The sequence below is a fragment of the Miniopterus schreibersii genome, assembly GCF_964146895.1.
Source record: "Miniopterus schreibersii genome assembly, chromosome: 9".
Lineage (NCBI taxonomy): Eukaryota > Metazoa > Chordata > Mammalia > Chiroptera > Miniopteridae > Miniopterus > Miniopterus schreibersii.
Window position 1 is genome coordinate 68,437,719 of NC_138118.1, and position 13,790 is coordinate 68,451,508.

Genomic DNA, 13,790 nt, shown 5'->3' on the forward strand with positions numbered 1-13,790 from the left:
GAGCCTCGAATTGTTTTTCCTTGTTCATGACATTGGACCATCATGAGTCTTCTATACCTATTCTATACTCTGTCATCCTGAAAGGAATATGTAAGTCACATAATTATATACTTATAAATGTATAAGTATATATTTGTACTTATGTAAATAAAAAGGCTATTAATTTCAATTCAAATAAAGAGAACCAAATATCATTTGTTTCACTGAGTAGTAGTGAGGTGACTGTTAGTGGTGGAAAGAAACTCTAATCAAGCTAGTGGAGGTAAGAGTGGGAGTTTGAGTGAAGTGTGTAGGAAAGCCAGGAACCCCAAGTCCTCAGGTCTCCCTCTCTCTCCTGATTCTGTGGCTCTTTGTGCTGGCTTTGTACTCTCAGCCCAGCTCCTTTACAAGGCTGGGACATGCCTGGCAGCATGCGGTTTATACTATAGTTTGTTCTAATCGCTCCCTCTTCACCTAAGGGAGGAATTCCCACCGTAGGCTTATGGGGATGACCAAATGCATGACACCTGACATGGCAGAGATGAGACTGGCAGCAGTTTATCAGTCACCTGTACTCACGGCCCAGCCAAGGAGGACACTGTGTACCATGCAGGACCACACAGGAGTTGCACTCTCGAACAAAGCGAACACCCAGAGGCTTTGGAGGGAGCAGCCAGCAGCTGCGGGAGGCAGGCTTTGTAGTAATGGTAATAAGAGGGTGGGGTGCCTTGGTTCCCACACAAGGATGTGATTGGATTGCTTGAATAATTCTGCGGGCTGGCAGGGAACTTGAACCTGCTAATCAGGGATAAGCATCAATTACTTTTGGTCTGTTTGATAAGGAGGGGTGCTGTCTAGGGGACCCTGTCTGTGGGAGCCTTAGAGAGGGGAACTGCAGTTAGGCTGTGTGAGGCCCTCCCAGTTTCAGATATTAAGGCAGCACACAGCAAGAACTTTAGGCCTTAAACCACACAGCTTCAGCACAAGGAATAGACTCCTCCTTTCCCCTTAGTTCAAGTCTGAAACATCGAGGAGGAGTTCTTCCGCTGACTCTGGCATGGACCTTATGCCCACCCTTAATGCCAGAAGTTTAGAATGATTATGTGATCATCAGCCTCACTGGGCCACAGGATGGAGAATAAAACAGTGCCCCTAAAGAATCACATCTGTTTTCAAAAGATGAGGGCGATCGGAAGGCAACATAATCCCTAGTCACAGTGTGTCCCTTCCCTTTGTTCCTCTCCTTTTCTCTCTCTCTCTCCCTTACCTCCACCCGTTTTTAAATAGCCCATGCCTGCAAAGCCACCACAGCCATCACCTGTCTGAGTGGTAGGGCTCTAGTGGCCTTCAGCTTGATTTCTGCTTCTTACTGCATGGTCCAGATCATTAGGGAAAGGGTAAGGAACTGGACAGAGCCTAAGTTAGCGATTAGTCTAGCTTTTCTACTCAAATTTATGGAAAATCTCCAAGCTTCTTAGAAAATGTACTCTGATTGTGAAAACAAATGTTCTTTCTTTGTTATAATCTAAAATAGATTTGTGAAACAAAAAATTATTTTTTGAAACTACAGAAGCATTAAACTTGCAATGTAAAATCCTCTCAACGCCTTTGTACTTTTTCTGAGAACTATTTCTTCTGAACTACTTTTCAACATGTAGCGCCTCCAATTAAAATGGTTATTGAACCTTCCTCTCCTGTTGCTTCGTGCGAAAAGGTGGTACTGAAAACATCATTAATGAAAGCCTGCTCGCTGAATAAAGGCTGTAGAGAGCACACAGTTAATGTGGCCAATAAGATAGTTTGGAATTGTGTGCAAAAGTAATTGAAACACTTCAGGCTCTAAGGAAATAATAGCGAGATCCTTAAGGAACCGTTTGAATGACAGCCAAAACCCCGCAGAACCAGTACAATTGAAGTGTCTAAAGCAGCGGCACCCGTGCGCTTTGCTTCCTACGTCTCCTCCCTTGGGGGGTGCCTTGTTCATACCCCAGCTCCTGGCAGAGTGGTTTGCGGTTGGGACTCGGTGAAGTTCAGTGCCTGAATGAGTAAATGAAGGATGTTAAGTCATCTAAAGCAGCTTCCTCATGCGTTGAGAGGAGCACTTTGAATGGCCCGATCCCCAAGACTGCCACACGTGGAAACCCAGGCTTCCCGGGGCTTGTTTGGGGTTCCCTCCCTCCCTGCCACTGTACTGTGCAGATCAGAGCAAGAGAGAATCTGTCCCCCAAAATCCTGGATGCCACTTCTAACAGCGATCGTCTGCAAAACTAATCGAGGCCCAAAAGAAAAATGACTTCCAAGCTTAGACCTCATTCTAAAATTTACCTAAAAATTCTAAGAGTGTGAAGAAAAAAATCTCAGCTTCAGATCCCTGAGTTAGAGTCTCAGAGGAACCCATATAATGAGAGAGGTGAAAATGAGCCCCAAAATACACCTCAAATTTGACAAAATAATAATGCTTTATACCATCCCATTTTTTAAAAAAAATACATAGCACATTCAAAAAGTTTTCATAAGCAGGTGAGAAAGATATATATTGACTTGGTAATAGAATTCATTCTGGCAAATGATTTTTTTTTAATCAACACTCAACTTAGATTAAGTTGTAGTTTAGTAAAAACCTTTTTAAAATTATCCTCCAACTAAATTATCATCTATTATGATAAAATAGTTGAATTTATTTTTACATTTAAACATGTGGTTGCATGTAGATAACATTCCAAGAATAAATTTGTCTTTCCAGATTTAAATATTAATCTGGAAATTGTCAGGTGATAGGGACAAGAATTCTTTTGAGAAGGATTGAGTGTGACCACAGAAGATCACCTTTTTGGTTTTACGTGTATTTTTAATTTAAATATATATGTGTGTGTGTGTGTGTGTGTGTAATGTCTATTACATAATACATAATAATGTACATATATGTATAATTAGTTATCTATTACTGCTTGGCAAATTACCTCAAAATTTAGCAGTTTAAGACAACAAACATTTATTTTTTCCATTTCTGGAATCTGAGTGAGGCCCATCTGGGTGCGTCTGGCTCAGAGTCTCCCATAGGCTGCAGTCCAGGCCAGGCCTGTAGTCATCTCGAGGCTCTACTGGGGATCTGCTTCCAAGCTGATTCACATAGCTATTGACAAGCTTCAGGTCCTGTCTGCTGTTAGCCAGAGATATCGATACCATGCCCTATGGGCCTCCCTAAAGGTCGGTTCACAACATGATAACTGGTTTAGCTCAGAGTAGACCAGAGAACAAGAGAGAAGGTGTCCAAAAGAGAAGCCACGGTCTTTTTTTTGTCACCTACTCTCAGAAGTGATATCCAATACTTCTGCCATATTCCATTCATTAGAAATGAGTTCATAAGTCCAGACCATGCAAGGGGAGAGAATTGATTACACAAGTATGTGAAAACCATGAGGTGGGGGTTACTGGGGCCATTGTAGAGTTTGACTACTGTGTGTACATGTGTGTACATGTATGTAAACATATGCACACATGCATGCACACATAAATTTATGTGTATATATTGTTCACATATACCCACCTAAATATCCCCACACATTTATAGAGAGAAAGAAGTTATGCCTGATTGTTATATCCTATGTGTGGTAAAATGAAGCATTCCTGCTAGCATAACAGGACTTCTCTGCCAGCTTAGGATAAACTTCTACAAGAACTTATAAGTCTAAATTGAGCAAGGTTAGTAATTTCAATGACATTACACAATGAAATCCTATAATAAAATTAATTTTGATGACTTACATGACTTTTACACCCAGTACTATCTCTAATTTTAACAAGATTGATATCATCTTATAGACAAAGAGACACTGATATATGACTCATTAATATCAAGAAGGAATTTCGAGAGCACAAAGACATTTATTACATCATCGTTTATCATATCAAAAAACTGGGCCACATAAATATCCACCAATACAGTAAAGAGTAAATAAACCAGAAGATACATTACAATGGAATATAATGCAACAATTCAATTTAGTAGCTGGATTTATAAGGTAAAGATTTATGAGATGGTAAGAAGAAATATGAAAGTTGAAGGACAAATTATATGGATGCATTCTGTTATTTAAAAAACAAAAACCTGCACATACAGAAGCAAAAGTTAGTCAGCCACTGTTTCATAGATGCTGGCAGAAGATATGAGACTTGTGGGTGAGAGACTAAAGCCAGTTTATTACTCAAAGTAACAGTATAGCCAGAGTGTCAGTATTTACACCAGTTCCCGTAGCCACAGTTCCCAGAGGGCAATGCAAAGCAGTCCAGGTGATGAGACCACATACAGTGGGGTGTGTTATAGGAGAGAAACCCTGACCTTAGGGAACCCAAATATTTTACATTGAGCAGTAAGTCTGTCTGACCTTATCTTTATTACAAGGGAGAGAGACATTATTTTTATTATGCTGCACAAAAAAACACATAACACAAAAAACATCTGCCCTTTGCTCTGGAGGTAGACACGGTCTCTACCTTCCAAGCCTGTTCATTACACAAATATCCTAAAATATGCTCCTGAAAAAGGCGGTCAGTGACTCTTCTCATGTGATGTACAGTAACATGAAAGACACATAAGGAATTCCATGAATTCCCAACATTGTATTGTTAATTTTGTTTCCTGTAAACAGACAAAAAATGATAGCTGTCAATTAAAATGGTGTTTTATTTAAACTTATAACAATGAAAATTTTTGTGCTGTGGTCAGCAAATATCATAATAGATATACCTTTTATGCATATAAGATTTTATTGTGGCTGATTTATTGTCCATCCTATGCTCATTCTACGTGGTAGGAAATGGCCGATAATGATTATTTTATCTAATAAATATTTTTTACTCACTTAGAAAAATAACATCCAGACTGATCACTGGAATTGTTGACAAAATTAGGAAGAGAATTTTTTAAATTATGTAGCTTTAATGATAGTCATCATATGCGCAAGTTTTTCCTCACACATTTTTCACTGGGAAATTGTTCTTAAAAACAATTACATGTCAACATCTCAACAAGAATCTGTTACTCAATACATACCACCTTTCTAGGAAAGTATAAGTAAATAATAGATATTTTTGAGCTAAACTTCCAACTTCACCTTAGCATTGAAGAAACCTAGGAGCAGAGACATTAAGCCACTCAAAGGTGGCCAACAACTAGTTAATGTCATAGCTGAGACTACACCCCACATGCCCTGACTTGGAGCACAGGCTCGCTCTTCTTATCCAAATCCACATACATGATATGATAGAGCTTTCAAACTGGGGTATGCATACCCCTGCAGGCGATGGAAGCATGCCAGAGCAGCAAAGCCACAGGATAAACACAGTGTGTCTTGCTTCAATGTAAATATTACTCAAAGATTCAAGAGGAGTGAGGGGGAACCACTTTATTTTTATATGAAAACAAGATTGATTGTAAAGGAGAATATACATTTTACATGAATTTTTAAAATTTCAGGCTGGATTCCCACCACATGGAGCTAAAAATTCTCTCTGCTCCCTCTGCCAGGGATGCTGCTTTTGTAAAAATTTTGTACCACCAGTGTGAGGATGTCTAGGAAGGACTTTTCATCCAAGAAGTCCCTTCACTAACCTCCACCCTTCACATCCCATAATTAAATCTGCATTGTTTTAGTTCTCATGATCAGTTAGATTGCAAATTTTTCGTGAAGAGGGAACACATTAAGACCTTACAATAAAGGAGTTATTTTCCTAAGAACAGAGCTGGGGTGCTTTGTTTTTTAATTTATTTTCTAGTCTTCATCAGTGTAAGTTGAAAGAGTTGACAAAAAGTCAAGAATAAAATGTTTAATGTGATTTTAGTAGAAATTTGCTGGTTGGTAGTTTACTTCTATAAAATGCTCTCTGAAAGTATTTTGGGTAAGATTCTAAAACTCACATTTGTGTAATGTACAAAATTGACCCAGTAGTATACATTTCCATGTTTCCATGTAGCATGTTTATAAATGATACCTGAAATTCTGTAACACATACTAACAGCAACAATTGGAGACAAAAGCTTACTGGTAAGCTCCTTTGTACATTTTCTCAGTGGACCATTCCTCTCATCTGGTTTTTATTTATGAGATAAAAACCATTTAAATAGTAGTTCTCAGATTATTACTCTCTCCACAGTAACTTGGAGGACTTTTACCCACCCAGCCCCACCAGGCCTAAATACTTTCTAGAAGTACTAAAATAGTGCGTGTGTTTGATTTCTGCAGTGACATATTTTTAATGCTCTATTCTAACACCAGAATTTCTATATGCAAGTAACCTCTTTTTTTTTAAGCTGTATTTAATTCTTATATTTCAAGTTCATATTTGGAGCCAAGAAGCCAACTCATTCGATTGACTCAACATTTATTAAATGCAGTTTGCTAGTCCCTGACAAAAGACTGTGACGGCACAGACAGAATCCTGCCTCCAAAGTTTCCCAAGTGAGAGGGGAATCAAATTCATATAAATAAGATTATAAGGTAGTTTGTGCTAGAGGTGCCAACAGAACTTGGGGAGACATCAAGTTCTAGCCAAATCGTGGCTTATCATACCCATTTTCTGCCAGAGGAAGGACTTCTCAGCTACTGAACAAATACACACTTTCTCTTGGCCAATAACCTCAGCAAAGTGTTTCTTTTTTCTTCTTTTTTTTGTGTGCACCCTGAACCTAGGGCTGCTTTGATCCCGCCACCCCATCCCCTGTCTCCGGTCCAGGACTGGGTTTAGTGTGAGGCACTGGCCTTAGTGCAAAACCCTAAGGTGGCACCAAGAACTCAGCAAATAAATCATGATGCAGTATTTTGCAAAACATCCATGGTGAACAAAATGTTAAAATTTTAAATGAAGACAGGATCAACAGCACTGATTTTTTTTTCCTTTTGTCTCAGGCTCCACTGGGATGCCACAAGGCACTCACTGCGTCACCCCCACCGCCACATGCGGCCCGTGGTCACCAGGGTCATCCAATTTCAAGAACCTAAATTTTCTGATATCCTGATCTCAGATCAATAAAATAATTATTATTGGGTGGGGTCCCCTGGCCCACTCCGGCGTCGCTGGTGACCTGCTCTGCGGCATCCACGAAAGCACCGCGCAGGTTTCGGAAACACGAGTGTGTCGGAGCTACCCCGCGGCGGGAGCGGCGGGAACCGCGCGCGACGTCACAGAGGTCGGGGTTTGGGCTCAGGTGTAACCTGGTGCCGACTGGCTCTGAGACCGGTTACTGTTGGTAACAGAACCACGAGCCACGGGCCTGGCTGGGTCCTTCGCAGGTGCCGCCGGCCGCCCCGGTATCCCGATGACCTGGGACCCCAACCATGCGCCCCGCGCCTCCCGCTCCCGACACTCCGTGAGCTCAGCGAGGGCCGCGGCAGCCGCCCTGCGGATGAGCCGCAGGGTAAGGGCACCGCCCGCCCTGCCCCCCACGCCAACAGCCCCTGGGGTCCCTGCCCTGCGGGACAGCCCCTGCCGGCTGGAGGCTGCCCCTGGGGCGGGGCCGGGCTCCGGACTCGCGTGGAGGTGGGAGGCCGCCGGGACCCAGGCCGGCCCGCCCCTCTTCCCGCTGCCGCGCGGGTAACGACGCAGCGCGGGGAGCAGGGGACGCTGTAAGTCTGGGCCTTGACTCAGCAGTGTACGTGTTGAACCCCGAAATGCTCCCCACGGTGCAAACCGAGCAGGGGTTTCTGGGATGGATACTACAGAGTTGACGGCAGTTGAGATAATGGCATAAAGAATAAGCTCGGGTGGCGGGAGCTGTGGGAAATGCGCCCCGAGCGCGGCCGGTCTGCAGGCTGCGCCCGCGAAAGCAGGGCGCCGCGGCCCTGCGCTGCGAGGCGCGGGGATCCTCAGAGACGACCTTTCCTTCTGCAGGTCTAGATACAGGCTTCGCTCTTCGGGGATTTAATACACCCACAGTTATCCAACTTTTTCCCGTGTCTCCAGATCCTAAGGCATCGGGCAGCGGAGAAAGCTGCTGCCGCCCTCCCCCTTCTAGAACCGTCCACCCCCATTTTTGTTGGGTGGTTTTCCATCTCCTGGTTTATTAACCAGTTAATTTGAAATCTGACTTTCCCCTCCTCAGATCACTGAAATCGCTGCCCAGATTTAGCGCCGCCCCTGGGTACTGTCCTCTCCCGCGCTGCGCAGGGCACATGCAGATTTCGCCTCCTTGGAACTCCCCGGCGCCTCCCAGGGCCTTTTGTTTCTCCCACGAACTCGACACCCACCCTCTCCTGTCCCCTCACCACGCTTGGCTCCCTCCTTTGTGCAGGCAGGCCCTTCACGGAAACCTGGCCACCCCGCCTGGCCAGGCCGCACCCACCCTGACACCCGGCTGCGGCCGGACCCTGGGCGGGCGTGGGCCACCGGCACCTCCGTTTCGGCATTTCCAGGCCGGGTCATGCTCCCTGACAGTCGCGCCGCCCCATGGTCGTGATCCCCTGTGGCTCCCCCGGGTTCTCAGGCCCATCAGTTCTCCGCACACCCCGTGGCCGTGATCCCCTGTGGCTCCCCCGGGTTCTCAGGCCCATCAGTTCTCCGCACACCCCGTGGCCGTGATCCCCTGTGGCTCCCCCGGGTTCTCCGCACACCCCGTGGCCGTGATCCCCTGTGGCTCCCCGGGGTTCTCAGGCCCATCAGTTCTCCGCACACCCCGTGGCCGTGATCCCCTGTGGCTCCCCGGGGTTCTCCGGCCCATCAGTTCTCCGCACATCCCGTGGCCGTGATCCCCTGTGGCTCCCCGGGGTTCTCAGGCCCATCAGTTCTCCGCACACCCCGTGGCCGTGATCCCCTGTGGCTCCCCGGGGTTCTCAGGCCCATCAGTTCTCCGCACACCCCGTGGCCGTGATCCCCTGTGGCTCCCCGGGGTTCTCAGGCCCATCAGTTCTCCGCGCATCCCGTGTCCGTGATCCCCTGTGGCTCCCCGGGGTTCTCCGGCCCATCAGTTCTCCGCACATCCCGTGGCCGTGATCCCCTGTGGCTCCCCGGGGTTCTCAGGCCCATCAGTTCTCCGCGCATCCCGTGGCCGTGATCCCCTGTGGCTCCCCGGGGTTCTCCGGCCCATCAGTTCTCCGCACATCCCGTGGCCGTGATCCCCTGTGGCTCCCCCGGGTTCTCAGGCCCATCAGTTCTCCGCACACCCCTGTCGCCCGCTCCCCGCTCGCTCCGCGCGGCCTCGGGCGGCGCGTCGCTCGGGCTTTGATTTCCCAGCGGCAGCCTTGCTTCCTGTCTGCGCTTCTCTGCTCCCCGGGCCCTCACGCGTGTCCCTGCAAGTCCTCTCCCCGAGGCCTGGGTTTTTCGCATCTTTTCTCCAGCTTAAAAATCCTGTCGTATTTCCTCATTGCCCCAGAATGGAGTCAGTGACTTTAAAACAGCTTGGTAATGGATAGTTAAAAGCATTGATGTAGCTGTCATGGGAAACATCAGAGCTCGTTGGACTTACACTGATTTTACCCTGCAGTGAGTACATGTATTTCACATACATGTGCATAGATATGTATGCCTACCAGAAAATTTTACGCTGTAGATTACATAAACTATGACTTTCAAGTTAGAGTTCTTAGGCCTATAAAAGTTTTGCTTGTACACAAAGTACACTCTTTGGGCCTAAATTTCAAAGCTAGCACAAATAATGTGACCCCAAACTAACTTTCTTACTTTATTTCTCACAATTTTCTTCCATGGGCCTTTCACTGTAGCCAAAGGCTGTATAGCCCTGAACTCTTCGAATTCTCTCCTCTCGGTCTTCTCTTTTGTGTACTTGCTCCCCTCTGACTAGAATGTCCATCCACCAGTGTTCTGTTTCTAATGTCTCCTCACCCTTCAAGCCCACCCCAGCTGTCAGCCCTGCTCTGAAATCGCAGAGTTCCCAGGCTGACAGCAATCTCTTATTCCTCCAAATTCACCAGGACGTATTTTCCTTTTGTCAGAGCCCGTAACACTTCCAGCCTTCCTTTACAGCATATGTGCCGTTCAATGAACAGTTGAATTGTCTGTTTGGACTTAGTAGTTTAAAAATGTTCATCTGAAAGAACGCTGTATGTGCAGCCGCTGTGGAAAGTGACATGGCAGTACCTCAAAAAGCTGAACCTAGAATTACCATAGGATCCAGCAGTTTCCCTTCGGAGTATACACAGGTACATGTTCATAGCCACATTGGTCACATAAGGAAAAGGTGAAAGCCACCCAGTGTTCACTGATGGGTAAATGGACAAACAAGGTGTAGTGTGTACATGCAGTGGAATAGTATTCAGCCTTAAAAAGGAATGAGATGCTGACACACACTACAACATAGATGATTCTTGAAGACATTATGCTAACTGAAATAAGCCAGACACAAAAGGACAAAAATTTGTAATTCCACTTACATGGGGTACCCAGAGTAGTCAAATTCATAGAGACACAAAGTAGAAGGATAGTCACCAGGGGATAGAAAGGGAGGGGGGAAATGAGGAGTTAGTGTTTAATGTGTGCAGAATTTCATTTGGAGAAGATGAAAGACTTCTGGAAATGGATGGTGGTGATTGTTGCACAGCAATATGAATGTGCTTAATGCCACAGAACTGTACAGTTAAAACAGTAGATTCTATATTATGTATATTTTACCACAATAAAAAAACTAGTTCAGAGGAAGAATGCTTGTTGTGCTTCTTTAGATGAAAGGAATATTCTGCTAGTGAATTTGAGTGTTGATTGGGAACTGGAACTGCTCCACCTCAGATTCACTGAAACTTGAAACTTCCTGGCACGTCTCTGTGTTCTTTGGCACTTGGCATTAATACATGCTTCCAGATTCGTATAAAATTTTTGGTTGGAAAGAAACATACAATGATAAAAATCTGTGTAAATAAATAATTGATTACACCAGTGGCTTATAAATTATGCTGATAGTTTCAATTTCTCCTTCTATCTCTTCATTTTCAAAACTTGATTTAAATCTGTAAATAGTCATTCCATGGCTAAACTTTTCAAAATGTGTATTAATTTCTGATTACTAAATTAATATGTGCTTATTATAAAATACTCAAGCTTTATTAAAAAGTGTATTGTTTAGAAAGTGAAAGTCCCCCGTGATCTCAAGTGGTAACTGTTAACAGTTTGGAGCATGTGTATTTTGTGTGCATATAAATGTCATTGGTAACAAAAATATTATTACTCTTACATATATACTGCCAATGGCATTTATATTTTAAAATAAATTTTTGATATCATTATATGTCTAGATATCCATCTCTATATTTTTAAGCTACTGCACTGTATTCTATTGTGAAGTTACATCTTAATTTAACCCATATACGAATTGATGGGGCATACTTCACTATTCTAATAATATATGCTGAAGTGAGCAATGATATTCATATTGTGTGTGTGTGTGTGTGCACACGCCTGTGTGTGTGTGTATGTACCACTGTGTTTCTGAATGCTAGATGTGGAATGGCAGGATCAAGTTAAAAGCATGTTTATAATTTTAACAGATAGCTGCAAAATTTTAATTCTACTTTGTCTGGCCTTTAACATCCTAAATACTTCAGCAAAGTTGCGATTGACTGTATAGTAGAAGCTGATAGTTTAGATGCTTCAGTTACAATAATCTAATGAGGATATGTAAGCCTGATGTGTTGGGTTTTTTCAAGCCCCAGATTCAGCTTTTCAAGGTAACAAAATACCTTGATGGAAATGCCTGTACCTCAGCCAATGAATTCTCCAAGCCTCAGGATTCAGCTTGTGTAACTGGGTAACTAAGAAAGTTTGGGACAATAAATTAGCAGCTGCTCCCCATCCCTAGGATATCTACCTTCGTCACCTCTTTAGATATTGCTTATCCCATTAGCTCAAACTCTCCTGAAAGTCCTCTACTAAACAACAAAGCCATTGTTAACATTTCATAAATCACTTACTGACGTTACAACCTCACCACCCACAACAAATCCCAGCTGAAATTTGGTGATTGTTTTGACTCTGATAATTACAATGTTTGTCAGATTCCAGAAGTGCAATGATTATATTTTCCACTTTTGTTGTGTCTCCTTAGGTTTATTCCTTCGCGGAAAATTATAGATGGGCTTTAATTTTTCCATATCATCTTAGGCCATGTGGCCTATAAGTGTTATTTTGTAATTTAGTAAAGGGCCACAAAAAAAAAGCAAAGTACCTAAATAGCTGTCGGTGGGTTTGTATTTTCAAAACAAAGCCCATGGGAATAAAACTTGCTTCTCCTTCACCAGAAATTCCCACGGTGCAAGTATGTTAGTAATTCACGAAAACTGAAGGCATGATTCCTTTGCAGAGAAAGGAAAATGATATTTATTCACTCATTCATTCATTTGGCTGACATTTATTGAGAATTTACAGGGTTCCAAGCACCCATAGAATAATGTACGTTATATTCTACTCCCTTCACCTCCAACCTTAATACTGAGTGTCTTCTGTAAATATGAAAAACGTACCAAATATGAATTCTTCATGTTTGAAGGACATTTAAGCATATTTCAAGACTAAATTACTCTACATCATAGAGAAATGAAAACTTGTTTTGGGGGAGTATATGTACACATGCACATTTTTTCTCTCTGATTAAAAATTATTTACACATCTGTGCCCAGGATTCAGGATAATGAAATTCAACCGCAGAAATGATTAAATAATATATAATTGTAGTGTTGGAATTTATCAGTTTAGAGTGGTTGCCTCCGTAGTCACCTTTCCTTTGATCTTCTTGTCGATGTTATTGTTATTGACTTCAAATGTCTCCATAGTTTTGCTCAGTGGAATGTGCCTTGACAGAGTAATTATATGTTATCAGGCAGTTGAAGATCAACTAAAGATATGTGGCCACAAGAGGGATGCTGATGTCTTCGAGCTGTTCCTTTCTCAAAAGTAAGTGTACTTTATGTAAGAAATAGAAGAGCATCGATTATAATGTTTCTCAGTTTCAAATGTTCTTTTCCAGGCCCCCCACCCCAATACCACACTCTAATTACTGCACCACTCCCTGGAGTCACAGCCTGCTGGAGAGGCAGTGTGCGGGAACAGACGAGAACACAGGTTATGGAGCCAAGCTAAGTCTGAATCCCAGCTCGCTCTCTCCCATCTGGGTGATCTTTGTCAGGTTTAGCAAATAAAAATATGGAATGTCCAGTTATATGTGAATTTCAGAGAAACAAATGAATATACATTTTTAGTATAAGTATGTCCCACACTGCATTTGTTGTTCCTCTGAAATTCACAAACTGGGTATCCTGTATTTTATCTGGGAACCCTATTGCCTCCATATGTATAACAATACTGCCTGCTTCACAGGGTTGTTATGTGAATAGTAAGCACTCAGTGAGCATTAGTGCAGTTAATAGTATTACTGTTACTAGAGGAAAATGACTCATTATACCCCTATACTATAAAATAACCCCTATTGTAGTAGGACCCCTAGCTAAACACCCCTGTACTAATTTTACTGGTAAGTGGGAAAACCTCTCCTTTTTATAACAACCTCCTTTGATTTCACTCCAACTCCCCAGGGTGGCATGTGGCAAAGGCAGTGTGCTATACAGAGCAGCCACTGTGCCTAAGATGGGAGCCAGGGGGAGGAGTTATGGGTTGCATTGGACTCTGACAGCACAGCGTTTACTAGCCAACAAGTGACACCTGTGCAGTCACAATTTGCATTTTAATAACAATGACCCTATTTCTACTCTTCCTTTCCCCCCTTCATGCTTTTTAATATCCGTGAATTCTATGCATTTTAGATAGGCTTGATATATTTCTACTCATATGTTGTAATCTATAGAACTCAGTTACTC

General features: G+C 43.4%; 1 protein-coding gene across 1 annotated transcript in view; it reads left to right on the forward strand.

Moving 5' to 3' along the window:
* Positions 1-487: 487 nt before the first annotated feature.
* LRRC72 (leucine rich repeat containing 72) overlaps positions 488-13,790 on the forward strand; it is a gene marked incomplete at both ends in the record, with an annotated part of 39,229 nt that continues 25,926 nt past the window's right edge. Inside the window, 3 exons of the mRNA XM_081146980.1 lie at positions 488-686; positions 7,233-7,393; positions 12,797-12,870. Of these exons, the coding sequence (XP_081003106.1) occupies positions 488-686; positions 7,233-7,393; positions 12,797-12,870 (434 nt within the window). The remainder of the gene's footprint in view (positions 687-7,232; positions 7,394-12,796; positions 12,871-13,790) is intronic.